Source organism: Mycothermus thermophilus, assembly GCF_041956435.1.
Source record: "Mycothermus thermophilus strain CBS 625.91 unplaced genomic scaffold VTJ04scaffold_6, whole genome shotgun sequence".
Classification (NCBI taxonomy): domain Eukaryota; kingdom Fungi; phylum Ascomycota; class Sordariomycetes; order Sordariales; family Chaetomiaceae; genus Mycothermus; species Mycothermus thermophilus.
In genome coordinates this window covers 776,058-797,394 of record NW_027191432.1, presented here as the reverse complement: position 1 = coordinate 797,394, position 21,337 = coordinate 776,058, and the positions used below count along the sequence as shown (strand labels likewise).

The 21,337-nt window shown below is 55.0% G+C and overlaps 7 protein-coding genes across 7 annotated transcripts; 3 read left to right on the top strand and 4 right to left on the bottom strand.

Annotated features, from left to right (window-relative positions):
* Positions 1-699: 699 nt before the first annotated feature.
* Positions 700-1,872, bottom strand: VTJ04DRAFT_8689 (uncharacterized protein; the record flags this gene model as incomplete). Its single annotated transcript, XM_069367152.1, has 1 exon — positions 700-1,872. The coding sequence occupies one exon, from the start codon at positions 1,870-1,872 to the stop codon at positions 700-702; it is 1,173 nt and encodes a 390-aa protein (XP_069215510.1).
* Positions 1,873-2,784: 912 nt separating this feature from the next.
* On the bottom strand, positions 2,785-3,892 carry VTJ04DRAFT_8688 (uncharacterized protein; the record flags this gene model as incomplete). The annotated part of the gene is made up of 2 exons (XM_069367151.1): positions 2,785-3,417; positions 3,494-3,892. 2 exons carry the CDS (start codon positions 3,890-3,892, stop codon positions 2,785-2,787), a joined length of 1,032 nt encoding a protein of 343 aa, XP_069215509.1.
* Positions 3,893-5,608: 1,716 nt separating this feature from the next.
* Positions 5,609-6,110, top strand: VTJ04DRAFT_8687 (uncharacterized protein; the record flags this gene model as incomplete). The annotated part of the gene is made up of 2 exons (XM_069367150.1): positions 5,609-5,639; positions 5,827-6,110. 2 exons carry the CDS (start codon positions 5,609-5,611, stop codon positions 6,108-6,110), a joined length of 315 nt encoding a protein of 104 aa, XP_069215508.1.
* A 3-nt stretch (positions 6,111-6,113) lies between these two features.
* On the top strand, positions 6,114-8,513 carry VTJ04DRAFT_8686 (uncharacterized protein; the record flags this gene model as incomplete). The annotated part of the gene is made up of 7 exons (XM_069367149.1): positions 6,114-6,336; positions 6,474-6,496; positions 6,776-6,793; positions 6,874-7,222; positions 7,398-8,149; positions 8,208-8,401; positions 8,459-8,513. 7 exons carry the CDS (start codon positions 6,114-6,116, stop codon positions 8,511-8,513), a joined length of 1,614 nt encoding a protein of 537 aa, XP_069215507.1.
* Positions 8,514-9,171: 658 nt separating this feature from the next.
* VTJ04DRAFT_8685 (uncharacterized protein) lies at positions 9,172-12,638 on the top strand (the record flags this gene model as incomplete). Its single annotated transcript, XM_069367148.1, has 9 exons — positions 9,172-9,259; positions 9,344-9,877; positions 9,927-10,078; positions 10,130-10,852; positions 10,905-11,032; positions 11,086-11,501; positions 11,559-12,116; positions 12,180-12,355; positions 12,426-12,638. The coding sequence occupies 9 exons, from the start codon at positions 9,172-9,174 to the stop codon at positions 12,636-12,638; spliced, it is 2,988 nt and encodes a 995-aa protein (XP_069215506.1).
* Positions 12,639-13,022: 384 nt separating this feature from the next.
* Positions 13,023-17,252, bottom strand: VTJ04DRAFT_8684 (uncharacterized protein; the record flags this gene model as incomplete). Its single annotated transcript, XM_069367147.1, has 3 exons — positions 13,023-14,766; positions 14,822-17,014; positions 17,071-17,252. The coding sequence occupies 3 exons, from the start codon at positions 17,250-17,252 to the stop codon at positions 13,023-13,025; spliced, it is 4,119 nt and encodes a 1,372-aa protein (XP_069215505.1).
* Positions 17,253-18,622: 1,370 nt separating this feature from the next.
* Positions 18,623-21,298, bottom strand: VTJ04DRAFT_8683 (uncharacterized protein; the record flags this gene model as incomplete). Its single annotated transcript, XM_069367146.1, has 4 exons — positions 18,623-19,770; positions 19,834-21,038; positions 21,104-21,179; positions 21,238-21,298. 4 exons carry the CDS (start codon positions 21,296-21,298, stop codon positions 18,623-18,625), a joined length of 2,490 nt encoding a protein of 829 aa, XP_069215504.1.
* Between the last annotated feature and the right edge of the window lie 39 nt (positions 21,299-21,337).

Below are 21,337 nucleotides of genomic sequence, written 5' to 3'. Positions count from 1 at the left end.
TGTTGTTTGTTTGTTTGTTTGTTTTGTTTTGTTTTGTTTTGTTTTGTTTTGGGAGGTTGGGGGGGGGAGGGGGGAGCCAGGACTGAAATGTGCCTCTCTTTCGTCCTTGATTAGAGCTCTGCACCAGAGCTACATCACCAACGACTTGGTTACGAGTTGTGTTGGGCAAAGGTCCCAAGGTTGGTGCCAACACAACGCTGTGGCCACTCACGGACTCTCCAGACCACCATGGTCGCCGATAATGTGACAGATGGTGCAGGCAGACCTTGACATTTTTAGAAATCGCATCTGCAATAATTCGTACAGGAAGCTGGCAGGGGGGGTTGATAGTTATGATTAACTAACCTTAAAAAGACGCCAACCCTTTCTTGCCCTTGAGAGACTCCTAATCCTCCGTTTGGATGGATTCAATTCTGCCTTCGTGCCCAAAGCTCCTCCGGGGACCTTTCCTCCGGGGACCTTTCCTCCGTGGACCTTTCCTCCGTGGACCTTTTTTACTGTTGTTCCCGTCATAGGAGTTGTACATACACTATAGATGTACATGCTTGTAAAATACTGACAGGCTTGTTGTACCAGAGGAAAGCATTAGCATTTGGAATCTCAGGGGTATATCGCTACCAGGTAGACGTCCAATGTTGAACCTGCCGCTCCATGCCAGGACCTATCCACTCACTCATTTGCTGCGTACCTAACTCCAAGTCATTGACGCACCTCCCTCCCATCCAGTTCCACCGCTTCTGGATATGTATACGCAGCCAATTCCGCTGGCTCCCTAGTCGCATCCAACTCAACCACCCTCTCCTCTCTCCTTGCATCAAGCTCTGCGGCTGGCGCCTTTGTCCCGCCCAGTTCCACCACCTTCTCCTCTTTCTTACCGTCGAGCTCCACCGCATCTCTTCCTCTGCCAGTTGCTGGTTCGGCAATCTGGCTGACAGGGCTGGCTGCCTGGTGTTCTGGCTTTTGCGCCGCATCACGTCCTGTTCCAGCCACTGAGGCCATTCCTGTCTCATCCGCTGTGGATGGAGAGCCCTCGGGTTGCGACGACGGTAACTGCGCCTCTTCTTGGGGTTTGGGCTGCCGTCGCTTCGACAACCGGCCGTAGAGGATGAAGCCAAGTACAGCGACAAGCACGGAACAAATTGTGATTGTGGCTATCAAGGCTGGGGAAAGTTCTTTTGTGTAAGACACCGATGATGCCGACGAGGACGATGATGGCTTTGGAGAGCTACCCGCGTTTCTGGTTGAGGATGTGCTTGTCGTCATTGTGTCGCCGGTGGTTGCGAATGCAAGATCCGTCGATTGATATACCATCCTCACACCCACGGCGAGGATTTCTTCACCGGGATCATATGTTCTCAAGTACGGGCCGTAAAAGCCATCGTCGTCTCGGTCGACATCGGTGACCCGCACCCATGAAGTAGTTCTCGTGGGTGCCCAACGACAGTGTAGCCCTTGGTCAAGGACTCTGAGGAATTCGGCGCAGGTCATCGCGAAGCTGAGCGTTTCATAGGTATATGTTGGGCAGCAGGTCACTGTCGTGATGGATTGTTCTCCGAAGTTGTCTATACAGGCGGTCCAATACCCAGAGGGGCAGACGAGACCGGGTGAATAGTAGCCGGACTTGACCCTGCTAAAGTCGCGGGGCAGACAGGTTGACTGGGCATCAATTTGAAATCTCCATGTCATGGCGGACGTGCCACGATACATGCTCGAAGAGACGCCGCCGCAGTTCGCAGGACGGGTGAAGGTGGTCGTGAGCGGGATGTAGGGGAAGGACGTTATCGGCCACTCCTCATCGTCGTCTCGCTTGTTGATTGCTGTTGGTAAAGGGGTTGGGGTTGCCCCTGGTGGGGGTGAGGTGAGGATGGCCATGGTTGATCGACCGTGAAGGGCAGGCTTGAGACAGAGGATGACTCCGGCCTGGAGGACTAAGTGAGGGACAGTCGACAGTTGAGGAACTGAATTCCCATCACATACTCGACGGCGGTAACCCCAATTAAATGACTCCCACGCCAGATCATATCAATCGCCAACCGTCACCTTGCTTGGTGATTTGAGTTGGTCCTTAGCCCAAGATGGCATAGGTCATATACTGTACGCATATGCATGACCACCAACTATTGATCTTGGAACTCACGACGCTGATAAGGGGCAAGGAGCTTGTTCACGACTTACCTCTCCTTTGAGCGGTCCTCGAGTTCTCCGATGCAACAAAAACTCGCGGGCCAGTTCAAGAAGACAACGGAACATTTTCCACGCCATCTTTCCGTCCAAACTTATATACTCCTCATTGTTGTGTTGACATGAGCCTGGAGATCAAACCGGACCCCTGTTGCACAGTCCATGCTCAAGAGATCACCAGGCCTTCAGGACAAGGGACGAGAGCTGTCGCGCCGGAGTCAAAGCCATGCAGATTCGTGCTGATTATATGCGCTGACCCCTGCGCGATTTGCCTCCCAACCCCCCATGATTGGGGATGGCTTGACGACACATCGCGTGTTAAGGGCAGATTCTGCCTCGCCCAGGTGTTCAACGTGACCTGGCCCGGAGCTGCCCAGTTGCGGTCTTGCTGGCGATCTCAAATATAGGCGGGCACAGACTCCTATGGACTGAAGTGCTTCTGGGAGGCTGGCAGCGAAGGATGATATGGACTCAGGGTGGCTGACTTGTCCTTCTTCTAGAATCTCAGGGGTATATCAGCATCTGGATATTGAACCCGTAATTTCCCAACTCTATCTCCAACATAATATCAGAGACTCCGGTCCCCAAGCCACCCCTATCAGTTCATCTTTTCCCCGTCCAAGATCCACTAGGCATCTCCACTGGCACCGCCCTCCCATCCAGTTCCACCGCCTCCTCCCTCGTCGCCGACAACTCTGCAGGATTCTGGACTGGGGATGACGGCAGCTCTGGCTTCTGCGCCAGACCCAGTCCCGCCCAGTCTGCTGAGTACGGCGAAGCTATGAGTGTGGAGGATTGTTGTTCTTGAAGGAGACGTTCTTGACGCCGCCGTTGCCACCGGGCGAGGAAGAACCCGAGTAATAGGAACAAGAGTGCTCCAAGCACGGCGCCGACAGTAATCCCTGCTATCGCGCCACCGCTGAGTCCCCCTGAAGGTTCGTCTGATGGTACGCCGATGCTGTCCAAGTTTTGGTCTGACGATGCTGATGACTCGGGGAGACTGGAGGTCGTAGACGGGAGCTCCGTGGCCTGATATTTCAACCTCACACCGTAGGCTTCGACGCCCTCTGGGGACACGAGAAGACTCGTCAATACAACCGAGCCTTGATAACTTATATAGGTAGCCGAGATGTGCTCTCCGGTTTCCGCGGCTTCCCAAGTACAGAGCACGGTCTCCCAGGGGTATAATAACGTCCTTGGCGTCGCGATACACGACAGCGAGTGTCGCCGTCCAACCTGGTGTAAGTCAATGTTAGCCTTTGCAACCATTGATGTGCTCTGTTCATCCCTAGAAGCAGAGACCAGATCCTACATTGGAGATAATCGGGCAACAGGTGGCGGTACTGGTACCCTCAGAATTGTTTATACAGGCAGTCCAGTAGCCTGAGGGGCAGGCAAGGCCCGGTGAATACACGCCTGAGACTTCGGCGAATTTTTCCGGCAAACACGTTTGGGGAAGATCGACGATATAATCCTCATAAGATATATCAGCGGTCCAGCTCTTGTACACGGCACCGCAATCACGGGGCGGGGTGTAGGTGGTGGTCAATGGCATATCGCTGCTGGGGACGTCGGGGTTGTCAGCCGGGGCCTGTGTGATGGCAGGCCCGTCGGGGAGGAGGGTCAGCCAGTGTGCGTCGGATTCCTGCGTCGAGGTTGGCTTCGAGATGGTTGTCACCAGTCCCTGTTTAATCGGATTTGTCTCGGCCATAGCTGGTGGTGGGTAGGGGAACAGATTTCGGGCAAACGAGGATGTTGAGGTTGGGGAGCGTCTGTCGTGTGAGCCTAGGTGCCCACTCCTTTCAGTTTCAAGACAGAGGAAGAGGAGCAAAGGAGAACCCGATGGTAGGGGATTGGGAGGCCAGCGGCCTGGTAAAGTAATCTAGGTACAGAAGGTGGTACTCCCTCCTACAGTTCCTCCGTATGTAACCTTATGCGTGCCGCAGCGGTAAGCTACGTAGGGCTGAGGAAGTGAAAATATTCGTTGATAACCAACCACGAAAGCCAACAGACTAGGCGACGTAACCCTACCCGTTGTCCCCCTACCCGGCAGGGCTATATTGGTGTGGATATAAGCGGTCCTTCGTAAAACACAGCAATCTTGGGCGTCCTCGTTTTGATACTTTGTCGTTGTTCTCTCCAGCACTGTCTCCCATAATCAGGCAGTTCAACATGACTTCAATTCATTCAACAGACCTGATGACCCAAAGTCTGGCAGCGTCCCTGGAATCTCAGGTTCGGAGTTTTGGTCTCCCCAAGATGCTTGTGTTGTGATGTCCATTGGAGTCAACTCAGGAGTGTTGCAATGACAGCCGCTGCTGAAGGGCAACGGGCCGCAATCGTGTCCCAGGAACTTGGATGTCTGAAGGTACTGGTTGCGAAAATCCGTACTAGGCACCTTAGGTTAGGACTACCGTCGTAGTTACCTATGTTTAGTGAGTTCCGTGCAGTTGTACACCGGCAGCAAATTCGAAGAGAGGTTCAGGAATGCGACCGACGCCTTTGCAGCTGTCATCTCTTGCCGAGACGCGCCCAACCATCCAACGACGGGAACAAGCGACGTCTGACGAAGTCGCCTTAGCATTCCCTACTGATCGGTTGACTGGTTGAAATCCGACAAGGAAGTGTGCATCTGAGTTGATCCAACAACCTGGAAACCGGGGTCAATATTGGCAGCTTCGATAATGTAGGTGCCAACTCGTACGCCGTACATGCCTTGCAGCTTGAGATGGAGCTGTTTTCTGGCTACCCTCAACATGACGTGATGTTGAACGGTGGTGCGTCGACGGGGCATGGAGGCTGCTTTGAAACTGGCATCATGGAACAGGTGGGATGCTGACGATTGGAACCTGCATTTTGCAGCCAATCCCAAACGGGAAAGAATTCACATGGCCCAGGCGAGAAAGTTGGAACAAGGACAGCTACCTGGAAACAAAGCAAGACATGAGTTCGAACCGGAGAAGCCTGGGGCCAGGGTCGGTAATTAGTTGCACATGTATTCTTCAGGATGGAACTTTGGAAAATGCCCTGGTTGACATCTTCATGTGTCAACCCCAGCGTCAAAATGACGATGTCTGGGAGACTGGAGCCAACATGTGATGATGCTTCGAATGAGCAAAAGTCGAAATCGCTCACCTTGAACCCTTGCCAAGCCCGGCCCCTCGGCTGACGGAATTGAGCCCCACCGTGACTGACATGCTCAGGCCGGCACAAGCCCCAAAAAGCCTTGTCCGGTCAGCCGGCCAAGCGGGCTGGACATTCCCCGAAGACACACCTGCGCCCCCCGGATGAACCCTTGTTGATCGCCTTGATCCACCACATTGTGGAGAGCGATTTCTTCCTCCCAGGACGGGGACAATTGCATGTCGTGATCTGGACAGGCCCGCCTTGTCTTGCTCCCTCGATCACCTCTCCCGTCGAGCCCGGAATGCGGCCAATCCTGCGCGCCGCAATGTGCCGTACACCCAGGACATTATCGCGATAACAATTGCTGAAAAAATTCAGAAACACCAACGATCGCGACCGTCGCCCATAGTTGGAGACGGCAGTCACGCCCTTTGACGTCGCGGGGTTGCGAAGAGGAACAGAAGAAGAGACGCCAACAAGAAAAGGACTAAAGAGCCTCGGCCAACCCCAGTCATACAGACCTTTGGACCACTCTTCTGTTGCCGACGAAAGACCAGAACAACCAGCGACAGCCTGAAGAGGGCGAAGGAAAGGACGAGCACGACCGAGGATACGAGCCAGCCGAGTACAGCAGCAAGCAGCAAACTCCTTCGGGAAATTCACACCCACGCTGCGGTCACCCTCCCATCGGATCGTCGCCAATACCTGCGAGCAGCCGGCTGGGGGTCCCCGCTCAAATGCGCTGCGAACTCGACGTCTGTCGCGTAACCACGAAGAGACCCAATGGGAGCCGCGTCAACTAGACAATGACGGCAACCGAAGCCATGGAAAGGACTACTGCCGCCGGAGACGGCAACGCCAACAAAACCCAGTCTGCCGAGCGTGCTGAAGGCTCGGCTGCTGAGGCCAAGGCGGCTGGGGCAGCGGCGGCGACAACAGCTTCATCAGCAGGGCGCGACCAACGGCCATCAGCTACTGGCGGTACCGCTGATGAAGCTCGGAAGAAGAAGAGGAGGAAGGTGAACCATGGTGAGTACTTGGGCTCTGAGCTGACGTTGCCGTTCGCTTGTGTGGCGTCGGTGGTGAAACATATCTCGTTCTCACTTGCGCGCGTTCGATTCTCCCCTTGATCTACCGACGGCTAACTTTGCGCCCCCTTCCTATAGCGTGCTTATACTGCCGACGATCTGTAAGTCAACCATCCCGCCGCGCGAAAGCGTACCTCCTAGGAGTGTCCATTCTTGGCTGCCTGTGCGGAAAGGGGACTCGGCCTTGGCTGCCCGTCTCCCAGATATGAGGCGAGGCGTTGAATTGGTGCTGCCACATTGCAAAGGAGTTGGTTTCCTGCTGCCAGGCTGCCTGCTTGCCTGCAGTGAGGCACAGGGAATACCCTACATACCAGAGACTGCAGGAATTTGCACAAGTCCCCAAGATGTTCTAGTGGCTGACCTGGTCATACTTGTTCTAGCACATGACATGCGACCTTGTAGGTTCCCTGCCCACCTCTTTCTTCGTCTCCTTAGTTACAGGAGGGTGGATATTGACCTGTCTGTGCTCTGCATACAGGAGAGGCCGTGTACGAGATGCATCAAGCGCAATATTGGGCACCTATGCCACGACGAGCCGCGTGACAGCGATTCCAAAAAGTCCAAGAGTCTGGCACCTTCCACGATCCAGGACACTGCATCCCAGCCGGACAAGAGTCAACCCGGAGCAGGAGCCAGCGGAGGTCGTACAATGAGACCGCCGTCTTTCGACGCGGCAGCCATGAACAACGGCTCCCAGACGGCCAGATCCGCCTTCGAAGTCCTCGCGGCGGCGCGCGGCGGCAACGCGACGAACCCTCTCCAGCTCGTGCAACCCACTCCCGTGTCGGGCATGGCTGCCGCCAGCGCCCTGAGTGGTTTGAGTCAATGTAAGTGGTTGGATTGCTTTCTTCCCCTTTCTGTCTCGTCTTTGAGAGGGAGCGCCTTGCCGTATTCCGGTCCACCGTTCGTTATGTGTGCTGTCTATTTCTGTTTCACTATCAAAGCATGTTCATTATATGTGTCTGAAAAGCGCAACCAGCTAATCCCACCTTTTTCCCACAGTTCCTGGTTTCTCTGATGCCTGGTTGGCATCGCAGAACCCATTCCACGATATGCACAGCTTTCACTCGAACTTTGTCATTGCCCCAGAGGTCACCAACGAGTTTAATCTTCTCAATGACTTCTTGCAGACCAGTCTGCTCGTCGACGACGGCGCGCTCCTGGGCGATGATCGCCAGGCCCAGCAGGGCTCCTCCACGTTGGGGATTCCTAACAACAATAACAGGACTGCGGAATCGGGGGCCATGCCCCCCCCTGGTGGCGCCGACACGACGAACCAAAACGCAGAACACGGCAAGTCGATTTCGCGTCCAGGAAGCGTCATGCCAACCGACAAAACTCGCGAGTATTACCTCCAAGCGGCAGACCCGTCAGGGAACGCAACGCCCGAGGAGCGTATGCGGCAGGTGCTACAGGCCAAGTATGAGGCTGGGCTACTCAAGCCGTTCAACTACGTAAAGGGGTACACGCGGTTACAGAACTATCTTGATACCCACGTCGCGCCGGCATCGAAACAGAAGATCCTGAGACAGTTGGACAAGTTCCGCCCCAAGTTCAGAGAAAAGATGAAAGACCTGACGGATGTAGATTTGGTATTGGTGGAGATGTGGTTTGAGAGGACGTTGCTGGACATGGATCGCGTGTTTGCCAGCATGGCGGTCCCCGCATGCTGCTGGAGAAGAACGGGCGAGATTTTTAGGGGAAACAAGGAGATGGCGGAGCTCATCAAGGTGCCGGTCGAGGATCTCAGGGGGGTGAGTATCCCTTGGGGGATATGAAGTAGACATTCTTGCTGATGACGGGGATGTACAGGGCAAAATCGCGCTGCACGAGATTCTGACCGAGGAGTCCAACGTCCGGTACTGGGAAGAGTTCGGAACCATCGCTTTCGATCCGGCGCACGACACGTTGTTGACAGCATGCTCACTTAAGAGCCCACGAGAGGGTGTCAACCACGTGGTTAACTGCTGTTTTTCATTTCGGATTCGCAGGGACGAGCACAAGATGTAGGTGTTCTTGTTCATGCTTTTGTTGACTTTGTTGTGGCTGACTCTTTGACGCAGACCCAGTCTCATCATCGGCAATTTCTTACCGCACGACCCGGACCCGGATCAATAATTCTCGGGGGAAAGGCCGCCATTGATGCTCGGATACAATTGTATTACCTATCAGGGGTTTGGGAACAGGAAACGGAGAAAATGGTTCATGCTGTACAGCATCTTGCATTGTATTCTTTTGTGTTTGGTCACTACCTGCGGGATGGGAGGAGATACCTTCAGGTGTACTGCAAAGGTCCATTTACGATATCATCACCTTCTATCTACCTCGGCTCTACAAGTACTTCCAGGTTGTATGCCCGATCGAAGCTTTCTTAGACTGACGGGGAACGCGAATGTTCAACCGCCTTGACAACTCATGAGATCTCTTCATTGTCAACCAGATCGTTTGATGGTCATGGAAGGCGAGCCCGTGGACAGACGTCGCTCCCTTGCCCAGAGGGGTTGAAGACCATCGCACCTTCCAGATAAGTCCACACTCCTGCCTTGCTGCTTTTCCTCGCCAGGCAGACTTTGCCAGGCAGACACTTGGGTCGGGTTTCAATTTCCTCGAGATGGCTCAAAGAGGAGCATGTTTGAAACATCTAAGACCAGTGGTTGTGCGTTCCGTGCTTTTCTGTGGTTTCGTTAAGGATTTACGCTCCATGAATGGGAAGAAGGTTTCGAACTGAAGACGACATTCCACATCCCAGAAGCTCTTTGTTGATGCCATCGGCACCATGGCCCCTCCACCAGCACACCCATCGGGGCCCAAGGCCACCTCTCGGACCAGCGCCAATCCGGAAATCCGAATTGACGAGGCCGTCGGTGCGTTTGCTTTTTTCTGTCATATCCAGTTTCCTGGAGACTTGAACTATACATCTTTCACTAACTCCTCTTGCGCGAAACCAGTCTTCGCAGACCGCCTCCGGGCTATCCTTTCTCTCTCAGACCCCAACGTCGATCTAGCCAGTGCACCGGCTCCCACAATGAAATCGGCAATGGCGTTGGTCGGCGAACCCGTCAACAAAACGGATCCAAACACCCTCGCCTCTGAAGCTGCGAAGCATGTTTCGCGCATATATCACATCCTGCAGACGTATAAGCTGAAGTGCGGTCACCCAGAGATTGACTCCGTTGCGACGATGTTATGGAACACATGTACACGCTTTCTGAGGGAGCTAAAAGACGACAAGGAACCTCAGGAGGCGGAACACGATGAGCAGGGAATAACTTCGTTACAGATGGCAAAACGAGCGGCAGAGCAAAAGGACGACGCTGGGCGAGGCAGCAATGAAAAAAGCCCCGCTCCAGGGTTGATCTATATTTATGGAAAGGTGCTTGCCTTTTACCTCCTTGGGGTAGCGAAACTGCGTGATAAACGGGTCGTGGGAGGTCTGGTGAAGTTGTTGAGGTTGGGGTTGAAGGTCGTGAGGGATTGTGTCGGTAAGTCGTCACTTCATGCACTGGATATCGCGGTTTCTGACCAGGACAGATGCCGGAGAAGTTGAGTTGGCGACGCGTGTGATGCAGATCTCCACTGACTACAAGGTTGGGCTGCACAACAAGGCCGCGGGCCTTCCCGAGGAGGATGCCCGCGAGTGTTACTGTTTGGAGGTTGAGTACTTGATAATGAGGACATCGTTGGTAAGTAATGGAATGTCCCCAAGGGTGGCCATTTAACTAACCAATTTGTAGTGTTGGCTGGAGAGCAGACTCGATGTCGCTGAGCACATGTACAAAAACTCTGAGCCGCTCCATCAATACCTTACCCCAGAGCACGCCGAACGCTTGGCCGACGTCTTGTACGAGATCGGCAAGTCGCTATCGTCAGATCACAACTTTGTCATGGCCATCAAATGGCTGAAGAGGGCTAGCGAAGTCATCAACAGCCAGGAGCTGGAGCAACTATCTCGTGAAGGACTGGAGCTACGACTCGCCATTTTACAAGCCATGGTCACAGCCTTCCTTGGTACGGAGACTCCAGAGGCACTCGAGGAAGCCCAAAATCAGATTGCCTTTATGGAATCCGAGGCTAGCAACAAGTTTGTTGTGGCGCTACTCAAGCTTGAGCTGCTTCAGAAGATGCCTGCAGAGGTCTTTGACACGGAAGCATATGGCGACATCCTCCGACACATCATCCGGTCATTCCCTGTCTCCGATTCTGCGTTCAAACTCATCATGCATCATACGAGGAGGCTACACGATAAGAGTCCTGGAGCTGGGTGTGCCGTCTTGGACGATCTCATTCTGGCTCTGAGTCGTGCCGAAAAGTACCAATGGGTTGAAAAGGCTGTGGTCACACGGGTTTGGATGATCACCAACCAGAGGGACACGGTTGAGACGATCAAAATTGCGGAAGATGTTCTGGGAAAGCTTTCAACGCCCTTGAGTGCTGAGGCAGCCGTGGCAGCTCAGGCGGTAGGATGTCACCCTACCACTTGTTTGTACGAGACGAGGCTAACCATCACAGCTGTTATGGAAGAAATTGGAGTCGAACTATGCACAGGGTCACTACGACTTAGCAGAAAGGTGGTGTCAGCTTTCCTTGAATCATGCCTTCTCAAAGTGTGGAGCAGGAAATACTTCGAAGCTGGAACGGTAGGGTCTCCGAATCGCATCCTAATTGTTGCCCAACTGCTAACAAAAACAAGAAAGCTCCTCATGTGCTCGCTCGCCAGAAACAGTCTGGATGCTGCGACCGCCATCATTCACAAGATGTCACCTCAGAGCCGGAAAGAGCCCATGACGGCATACCTAGCGTTCAAGGTCGCAATGCGCGTCGAAGACCACGCAATGGCCGAAAAGTGCCTCGCAACTATTGCCCAGGCACCGGATCATGTTGACTATCTAGGCGCCTGCATCGCCGAGTCCCAAAAGGCTGGAGACATCATCTGCGCTATTGCGGCCTTGCGCAAACTCCAAGAGAAGTACGAATACAAAGAACCGAACCCGATACATTTGCCTGCTCTGTTTCGATGCACTATACGTTTGTTGCATTTGATGCTCGACAGGGCTGGAGATGACAAGGGGGACACGGTTGAGGCGTTGTGTACCGAATTCGAGGCTGGTAAGATAACTCCATCACGCCCTCTTGACAGTTGCTGATATCCCATGGATTTCTCAGTCGTGTTGGCCCTGCAGCGAGAGCAGAAGAATCCTCCCAAACGCAAGCTCTTCACCGTTGACGAGCTTGAATGGTTCAGCAGGAGCGCATACAACCTCGCCCTGAAGAACACGGCGGTTTGGGATTTGAGATCCGTTATTAGAATGCTGGGGGCATGCGTTGAGATAATAAGTCACTTCCCTTCAGATGTCGACTGCAGGATGGACCTGTCCTTGAAGGCCCTCTTCGCTCACTTCGTCATATCGTCTGCATTGGTAGCCCTAGCCAGGACCCAAGACAAAGTTGAGAAGCAGCGGGATGATTATTCGACCATGAGGAAGCACGTTGCAGCATTCGACAGCGAGCTCCCTCAGTACCTGCCCAAACTCGATGAGCAGTCCCGGGCAGATATTCTCCGCAAACATGCTGCCCTGCTTGCCTTTGACTTCGAGGCCGCTGTGGCCTTGCAGCAGTGGGACGACTTGGGTGGTATCGTGCAGCTATCAATTCCGTGCAAGAATGTTACAGCTTTCCAAGCCATGGCGGATTGTTTGCTGCGTGCGCAAGCACCAGGACAGAGTACGTATGAAGGTTTTTGTTTTCGAGGAGCACCAAGGCTGGTTTGCTGACCAAGATGTCCAGTCTTGTATTCCACGATTAGAAAGATCGTCAACGAAATCTGGATTCTCGAGCGCTTTGACGCAGCGAAGTTGGCCAAGTACACGCGCTGTCTTTTTCAGGCCACCTTGCCCCTAGATGATGGGTTGGCTATGAGATTGCTGGATGACGTGTGCGGTAAGGCGAGAGAGCTTAAGCAGGTGAGTTTTGTTGCCATACGAGACGACCGAACCACGGTGGCGAGTGTGCTTTTGTCTAACATTTGTGTAGAGACAAGCAATCTGGCCTGGGGAGGAGCTCGAATGGATCGTAACGACTTCCTTCAACCATGCTATCGACTGCTATGGCGTGCGTGAGCTTGAGCGAGCCAAGGAGTGGGCAACTAAGGCCATCAACCTCGCCCACTACTGTCCAGATCAGAGACTTGAGGAGATCTTGCAGAGGAAGTATTTGCGCTTAAACTTGGACGGAGGAGCGGGTTGATCACGGGATGGAATGGGGACCAACAGTGGCGTGGAGCTAAGGGCTTCGTCACGAGACAACAATACGTTGATGGAAATGTCGACATAATAGCTTCATACCTTATCTCTATGCCTCTGTTGCTGAAAGGATAGCCAGCGAAATCATGTCATCGTTATTCGGGTCACCAATGTCATCAACCTTGCGATGAAGCATTATCCCGTTCTCCCAGAGAGAAACATAGCCCGTGGGTCAACCTGGTGATTGGTGATCACCGACACAGTAAGAAAAGGGAGTAAAACAAAACTGGTCATATATAAGAAAACCTGGATTCCCTCCAAACACCAAACTCACACGTATGTCAAAATTCAATCTCCTCCCTTGAACAACAAGACAATCCCAACCTCCTTACACGGTCGTGACGAAGAAACTCTTCTCTCCCTCCTTAGCCGCGACCCTCGCTTTCTCCACGATAGGGTCTTTGCACGCGAGCCTGATCCTCTCGGGCGTCGCCGGACTGTGCAGGACCAACAAGCCCTCGTCCTCCGCCTTGCCCTCTTTATCGTCCTTCCCGACGGCCGGGACCACCCCGTAATCCGCCCTGGCCGCCTTGAGCGCGTCGCGAATCGCAAAGAAGACGGAGCTGCCCAGGAACAGCGGCGGCTCGCCCACGCCCCTGCTGCGCTGGATGGTGCGCAGGTCCTTCCACTCGACGCCGCGCAGCAGGCTGACGTTCCACACCTGGGGGATGTCGCGGAACGAGGGGATCTTGTAGGCGCCCGGGCCGCGAGTAAACAAGTTGCCCGCGAAAGGCCCGCCACGCAGCCACAGCGGCTCCTCCATGGTGAAGAGGCCCATGCCCTGGACGAAGGCACCCTGGATCTGCCCGTAGTCAATGGCTGGGTTGATACTGCGGCCCACGTCCATCTTGACGTCGGCGCGCAGGCAGGTCCAGCTGCCCGTGAGCGTGTCGACTTCCACCTCGGCGGCGGCGACGCCTTGGGTGAAGTAGAAGAACATCTTGCCGCTGTTGGTCGCCCACGAGTAGCCGATCTCGGGGGTCTTGTAGAAGCCCTGCGCCGAGAGGTTGACGCGGTCGTGGTAGGCGGCGTGGGCGATTTCTTTGAGCGAGGCGGACGGGCCGAGCTTCTCGCGGTAGGGCGCGAGGCGGGCGTTGAGCTGGTCGCAGGCGTTTTGGACGGCGTAGCCGTTGAGGTCGGACGAGGCCGAGGCGGCGGTGGCGGAGGCGTTGGCGACCGTGTTGGTGGCGGTTTCGGAAATATAGACGTCCTCCATGGGCACGCCCAGCGCCTGGGCCGCGATCATGGTCATCTTGGTGTGCAGGCCCTGGCCCATCTCGGTGCCGCCATGCGCGACCAGGACGGAGCCGTCGTGGTAGATGTGCACGAGCGCGCCGGCCTGGTTGAACCACAGCGCCGTGAAGGAGATGCCGAACTTTGTCGGGATCAGGGCCAGGCCGCGCTTGCGCCATTTGTGCGTGGCATTGAACTTGGCGACGGCTTCGCGGCGGGCTTCGTACTCGGCCTCGGTCCTGACCTGCTCGTACATGAGCGGGACGTGCCAGTCTGTTAGGGGCTGGTTGAAGTGGGTGAGCTCGCCGGCCTGGTAGAAGTTGATCTCGCGGAACTTCTCGACGGGTATGCCCAGCCGGTCGGCGACTTCGGACATGTAGCTCTCGGCGAGGAACATGCCCTGGGGACCGCCGAAGCCGCGGAAGGCCGTGTTAGACATGGTGTTGGTGCGGCAGATGCGGCCGCGCACGTGGATGTTGGGGATGAGGTAGCAGCCGTCCGAGTGGGTGAGGGCGCGCTCGTTGACAGCAGCGCTGAGGTCCCAGCTCCAACCGCCGTTGTTGTAGACGTCCATGTCGAGAGCTTGGATCTTGCCGTCCTTGTTGACGCCGACCTTCCAACGGCCCAGGAACGGGTGGCGCTGGCCAGAGGTGACCATGTCTTCCTCGCGAGTGAGCATGTAGCGAACCGGGCGCTTCAACTTCTTTGCCGCGAGAGCGAGGATGGAGCTGAGTTGCACGGAGCGAGTCTCTTTGCCGCCGAAGCCTCCGCCCATGCGCTTCACCTTGACGACGATCTTGTTGCTCTGGACGTTGCAGACCTGTGCGGCGTACGCTTGACTGGAGGGATGTCAGTGGATGTAAGCAAGAACTAATAGGGGAAGAAGACACTTACGCCTCGTTCGGGTTCTGTGTGCTCGACCAAATCTCCATCTCGCCATCCTCCGGCTTGGGAATGACAAGCGCAGCCTGGGTCTCAAGATAGAAATGCTCCTGGCCGCCCATCCTGGTCTCACCCGTGAACACATAGTCGCAGTTCTTGAAGGCCTCTTCTGGATCGCCCTTCTTGATCTCGCGGTAGAAGTCGAAGAAGCTCTCCTTTTCAATGGCCTCGTCGATGGTGTAAATGGCAGGCAGCTCCTCATACTCGACCCTCACAGCGCGCGCGGCCTCGGCAGCGCGGGCAGCCGACGTAGCCAGGATTAGGCCGATAGGCTGGCCCGCCGTATGCACCTCGTCCACAGCCAGGAAGACCTCGTCGGCGTGCGGCGCGCCCCAATGGTTGGCCGCAGCGCTGGGCATGTCGTGATGATCGACGTAGTCCACGACGCCAGGGATTTCGAGCGCTGGAGTGAAGTCGACCGACTTGAGCTTGGCGTGGGCCTTGGTCGACAACACGAAGCAGCCGTACAGCTCGTTCTTGAGCGGCGGGATGTCGTCCGTGTACTGCGCCTCGCCGGTGACCTGTTTGAGCGCCGCAAGGTGCGGGTTTGACCGGCCGAGCGTCTCCTGCATGTAGTCCACAGCCGCCTGCTTGTCCTCCCACCCCTTGGACACGTCGCGCTCGAGCTCATCGACAGCCTCTGCGTCGGCCTCTGCGGTCCCGAGGGCGTGCATAACTTCGTGATAGAAGCGGTAGAAGAAGCCAAGGGCCAGGGATTTCCGGTACGAAGCCATACCGCCGGGCACGCTGTATGGAAGATCGAAGTCCTGCCCGAGAGCGTTCATCACTCCCTCCAGGGTCTCCAGTTCGGCGAGCTTCCGTCCAACGAGGTACTCGTTCGCCTTCTTGGCCGCGACGGTGAACGGCGCCATGCCACCGTAGACAAGGTTGGCGTATTCCACGATGCCATCGTCATCCAGGCGCACCCGCAAGGCTGCCGTAACGATGGCAATGTCGTCGTCTTTCCTCTTGGCCTGCTTGTAGGCGCGGAACCACTCGTTCTTCTCCTTGGTCAGGGGAATGCGGATCGAGGTGAGGACGGCATCTGGTGGCAGCGCCGTCTTGCGGTAGCCTTTGAAGAACTCGGACATGTGCAGTTCGGTTTCTTTGCCCAAAGTCTTGGCAATCAGAACGGCATCGGCGGCCATCAACACGGGGTTCAAATCGGAGATGGGAGAGGCCGTGACTAGGTTGCCGGCCGGAGTACCGACGTTCCGAATCTGACGACCGGCGAAGTACTTGAGTTGTTTGTCGATGGCATATAAGACCTGGCCACGGGTAGGACCGTAACGCTCCAGACCTTCCTTGCAGACACCCTCCAGATCTGTGAGCGTGATGTTGGCGCCGACCTCGACCTGGTCATCACCCAGAGTGTATTGGCGCAGCTCCGCAATATCGCCCACGTAGACCGAAATAGGGTATTGCATAGCCTTGAACTTGATCTCGATCTGGGTCTCGCTGCTGCCGCCGATGATCTTGGCCGTCGGGTGGGCGGCTTTGATATGGAGCAGCTGGTCCAGCGTCACAGGGCGGAACCATGTCTTGCGCTTGTTTCCGAAGGATAATGGCCGCAGCTCGTGCTTCTTCAGGGCGGGCGGGAAAATGAGCTCGGTGTCGGGTTGGTACTCGATGAATCCGGGAGGAGTGAAGCGCTTGATGGGGGCGCCATTAACCTTCTCGTCCTTGCAGCATCCGCCACCGCTGCTCTTTTCCATGCAGCACCCTGAGCCGCCGTTCGCGGTGGCATTTCCACATGCGAACGAAGCATCGCGACGCATGCTAAACGTCTGGGCAGCGTCCAGAATAGGCCGGTACCCGGTACAGCGACACAGATTTCCGTCAAATGCCTCCTCGATATCATGCTCGGTAGGCTCCGGGTTGTTGCGCAACAGAGCGTACAGGCTCATGACTATGCCCGGAGTGCAGAAGCCGCATTGCGAGCCGTGGCTTTTTGCGATGCGCTCTTGGGCCGGATGAGGGCGCTGAGAGGTGCCGATGCCCTCAACGGTGATGACATGCTTGCCATCGACCGAGACGAGGGGGGCGAGGCAAGCGTTCACGCTGGCATGGTAGATGCGCTTTGTGGTGGGGTTGTACTGTGAGACGACGACGGTGCAGGCACCGCATCCGCCTTCGCCGCAGCCACTGGTCGATGATGTTAGTGGTCATTGTGGACAAAGCGGCTCCAAGGTGACACATACAGCTTGGTTCCTGTGAGACCGATGCCTCGGAGGTACTCGAGGAGAGTAATTTCAGGGTCAACGTTATCTAGAACGACCCGCGTCCCGTTCAGGTAGAACCGGAGGGTATCATCAAAGGGGATATTCAGAGGCTCCGGCACAGGGACCACCGGCGGGTTGGGAGGGTCGTTAGAGATGGTCATGGCGTATTCGAAAACCAACCCTCCACTGCGTATGTTGTGTGATAGTCCTGTTCCCGCTTGCTCTTACTGCCTCGCGTCTGGCATATATCGCCGGGCGCTCAGAGGCAAAGAATGTATCACAGTATTTGAAGGACTAAGTGAGTCTACTTAAAAGGTTAGCTTGGCAGTTCAAAACAAAGGTCCAAGACATAAACTACTGAAAAGACGAGATGAAGTTGACAATGAAGGAGGTCAAATGACGAGGGGGGCGGTTTACTCCCAAGGTACCTTACTCTTAAACGAATCACAGCCAGCTCACCGAGCTGAAGATTGGCAGCTGACGTCGGTCTCCGTCCGGTCCAGGCTTTGTGGCAATCCAGCGAGTCCAAGTTCCTCAATGCCCGCCACCTTCCGACGATCAATTGTCTCATAGAGAAGCTAGGAGCTGGTCCCGAGTCAAAGGTTCACGGCTCGGTCCCTGCCGAAGATGCCCAAATACCTTACGTACCCAAGGCGCCCGATGCCCAAACACGGTGAGATGCATGTTTATATTGCTACAGCGGCACTGACCGATCTCCGATCCCAATCCCCCGCACCCGCATCCGCGTCCTGTCTCTTTTCCCCCACTTTCACTTCTCCATCCGATAGTGATGGTGAACTGCAGAGGGGGCTGCATCAAGGTTGGCACAGATAGCTGAGCCTCGTTTGGAGGGGCGGAAAGATACAAGGAAGATAGCACCCTGATGACAGATGACAACATCCAAATTGCTCAGTCAATGGAACCCAACGTGATTGGATCTGTTGTGGATTCGTGAAATGGCAACTCCCAAAATCATCTCCGCCTTGCCCTCGTACTGTGTAAGAATGGGCGACCAAGAGGCTCCAACAATACTGTTCCTTGTTCCCGACCGATGCCCATGTGGACCGGAGGTGTGGGGTAGTTCTCTTATCGCCGTTATCTGGAGCTGCCCCGCCCGGTGTTGGCCATTGGACGCCGGCCGGCTCCGGCAGCAAGTCCGAGGTGGGGGCAGGCGGGGCGGGCCGGGCTCCACCCCTAACCCTGGATTCCGAAGCCCGATGTTCTTCAACACCATCACCTTCTGCATTTTCTCCCCTGACCTGGAGCTCAAACAACTTGAGAGATATTCCAGCAATGTCTACATCGTGGTTACGATCTCATGACCAAACACTCATACGATAAGTTTCTGTTCTCTGCTCCCGGGACTCCTGGAATTGGACTTGGGACCCTCACAACATTCCTCAGACACTGGAGACAACCAAAACATGTCTCATCGGCATCACCCTGAGTTTTGAGCACATTCTGCAAAATGTATTACTACCGTCATACTACCTTACCCAATTACCATTAACACCCCCGGAGTTTCCAAATCCTATCTAATGACCTTTTCGTCATCTTGTCCGTCATACTGTCCGTACGCAGACTGGCCACCCTGCAGCGTCCCTCCATCAGCGGTACTCGGAGGCACCGCCCTGAGATAGAGCGTCTTGTGCCCGTTCATCTGGTTCCAATCTTTGGGTCGCTGCAACAAGTGAGAACTCTCTGGGTCCATAAACATCGTCATCAACCGGCCCGTCGACGACTTCCTCAGCGCGAGGTTCACGGCCTTGATGCCGTCCGTCGTAAAGGCCGTCACTATCCCCGCGAGCGTCATTGCGATCACCACCACCCCAAGGATGAATGCCGGCGTGGCGAATGGTAGATGGTACTTGACGACCTTGCGCATCGGGGTCACCATGATGCGCACCGCGTTGGCTGGGTCCTGGTTGCGGTGGCCTAGCACGCCCTTGCTCCCGGTCACTGCCGATGCCGCCAGATCTGTCCAGATAAGGTTCAGAATGTGGCCCGCGGTTTTGGTGTTGTTGGCCAGCTTTTGCCAGCGTGCCAGCATTGACATGCTCGCAAGACCCGAATAGTCCGCAGAGGTCTTGGTGACGCTGGAGGTAAACGAGTCGGTGATGCTCTCCAAAACCACTTCGATGAATTGGGCCCCCGGAATATTGTTCGAGTCGGCAGACGCAAAGCCATGATAGCCAGGGAGGTAAAGTGACGGCTGCTGCACAGTGGAAATGAGCGGCTCAGACTCATAGGCCTTGCTGACAATACCCCAGATGGGATCGACGTCTTTGAGGAGATAGCCACTATTTTCCACACCCCAGACGGGGTAGGAATCTTCCGATGCGTATGCTTTGGGTTGGATGTTGATGACTTTAAGGAACGAAAGGTCATCCGTCTCGGTGGAGGATTCCGTGGTCGACTCAGAGTCGGAGAAAAAAGGCGAAGAGGAAGTTGCCGACAAAAATGAACTTGGTGGTTGCCATCGGAAAGTAACGGTCTTGATGGTTGCTTTGAACCCAGCTACGCATGTGTAGAGGGGACTCGACCATCTGCTGCCGACCTCCGAGCTACCTTGGTGGCCTCCGTCGACGCGATGGGCAGCACCACGCATTTCAAAGCATGCCGTCAAGATGTTGGTAATATTTGCAATGTCAGCGCCGCCAGCACCCCTGCATAGTACACCTAAAATCAAGAGTGTGAGTTAACCTTTAAAATGAATCAATAATCCCACATGAAGATGCTTACTGATTGAACTTGTGGTTTCAACCCTGTCAATGCCCTCCGGGTTAGGATAAACCAACCCCTTTACGAATGCGTTCGAGTCAAGGTAAGACAGATGATTCTGGGTGAGGTAAAGGCCTCGGAGGCGATCTGGATCTGCGCCGTAGAACTCGAGGAGTGGGAATCGCTTCCCAAAGTGAGAGTTCATGTATTCGAACGCCTTGGTGCGGTTGGGGGAGTTTTTGCTATTGGTGACATTGAAAAGCAACGCGGTATAGACATTGGCGAGCCAGGCCCCCTTGTATGCTCGCTCGAAGAGTTGGGGATCGGTTTGTGAAATCTCGATGTCGTAGCTTGGGTACGTTGTGTTGATGTTCACGAAGCCACCATAGTCCACTAAAGCCAAGTCCTTCAGACCGAAGGCCCGACCAACTTCGTCTGGGGCATCGAAACTCGATGAATCGTCGGTTACCGTCCATTCGATAGACAGGTTCCTGGCAACACAATGGGAATCTGGCTCGATGAAAAGCAAATCCTCTGACCATTCACCACCTCGAGGAAGGTTGCTGGGAATCGTATGGTTCCGAAAGCCCACGCCGCCGTGGCGAGCATCGACAACTAAGCCCTCAACCACTTTGTATTGGTCCTCGAGAATGGAGGAGTCGACTTGTCGAAATTGTCCAACAGAATATAACGTTCCATTGTCGAATAGGACTTTTTTACGTACGTCTCGCCTCCAGGTGAGTTGCCTCCACTCGATGTCGAAAAAGTTGGAGACGGTGGTGCGCACCCCTTTGGTCCCGCTAGAGAAAACTTCGATGAGTTCCTCGGGAACTCTCGTGGAAAGGCCCCAGGGGTAAGTGGCATTTCCTTCCAAACGCCCGTCTCCCTCTTCAACACCATAGTTTCTGGAGTTCGGGCATGGACGGTAAATTTCCCACCCGCATATCCTCGTGAAGGTGTGGTTAAGCCTGGGTCCCGTGGCTAGTCCAAACGGACCTAGATCAACCGCAGGCTTGAATGCGACGGCCTCTGGCTTCCCTCCCAACTCGACTGCGTCGTAAAGGCCTAGCGGCGTGACAATACCAGCCACTGTAACGAGAAACGCGATGGTTGGGTAAAAGAGGCTGCCAATGTAAACACCGGTTCGCACTCCGGAGCTGGAGGCTGTCTCGGACTGGAGAATCGTCGGCCAGTATGACCGAAGAAGGCAGCGGGCGGCAACGGACCTGGGTTACTGTTACAATACGGCATTGGGAAACTGGGGGATGGAGGCAAAAAGTTGAGGACATACCATGTCACTGCTGTCTCTTTTTCTCTCAAGTGGGCGGCGAGGACATAGGTGAGGATGGTTGGGCACCATACTTGGACTAGTCTTCTCGTTGGTATTGTGTCCATCGAATGGGCTGCGAGGCTATTATGACATACCTATGAAGACACCCAGGGCAATAAGACCCGCGACAACACCAATTGTGATTTCTGGCCCCATCTTTGGCACGGCTCTTGAGGTGCAATTCCAGGACGCGCT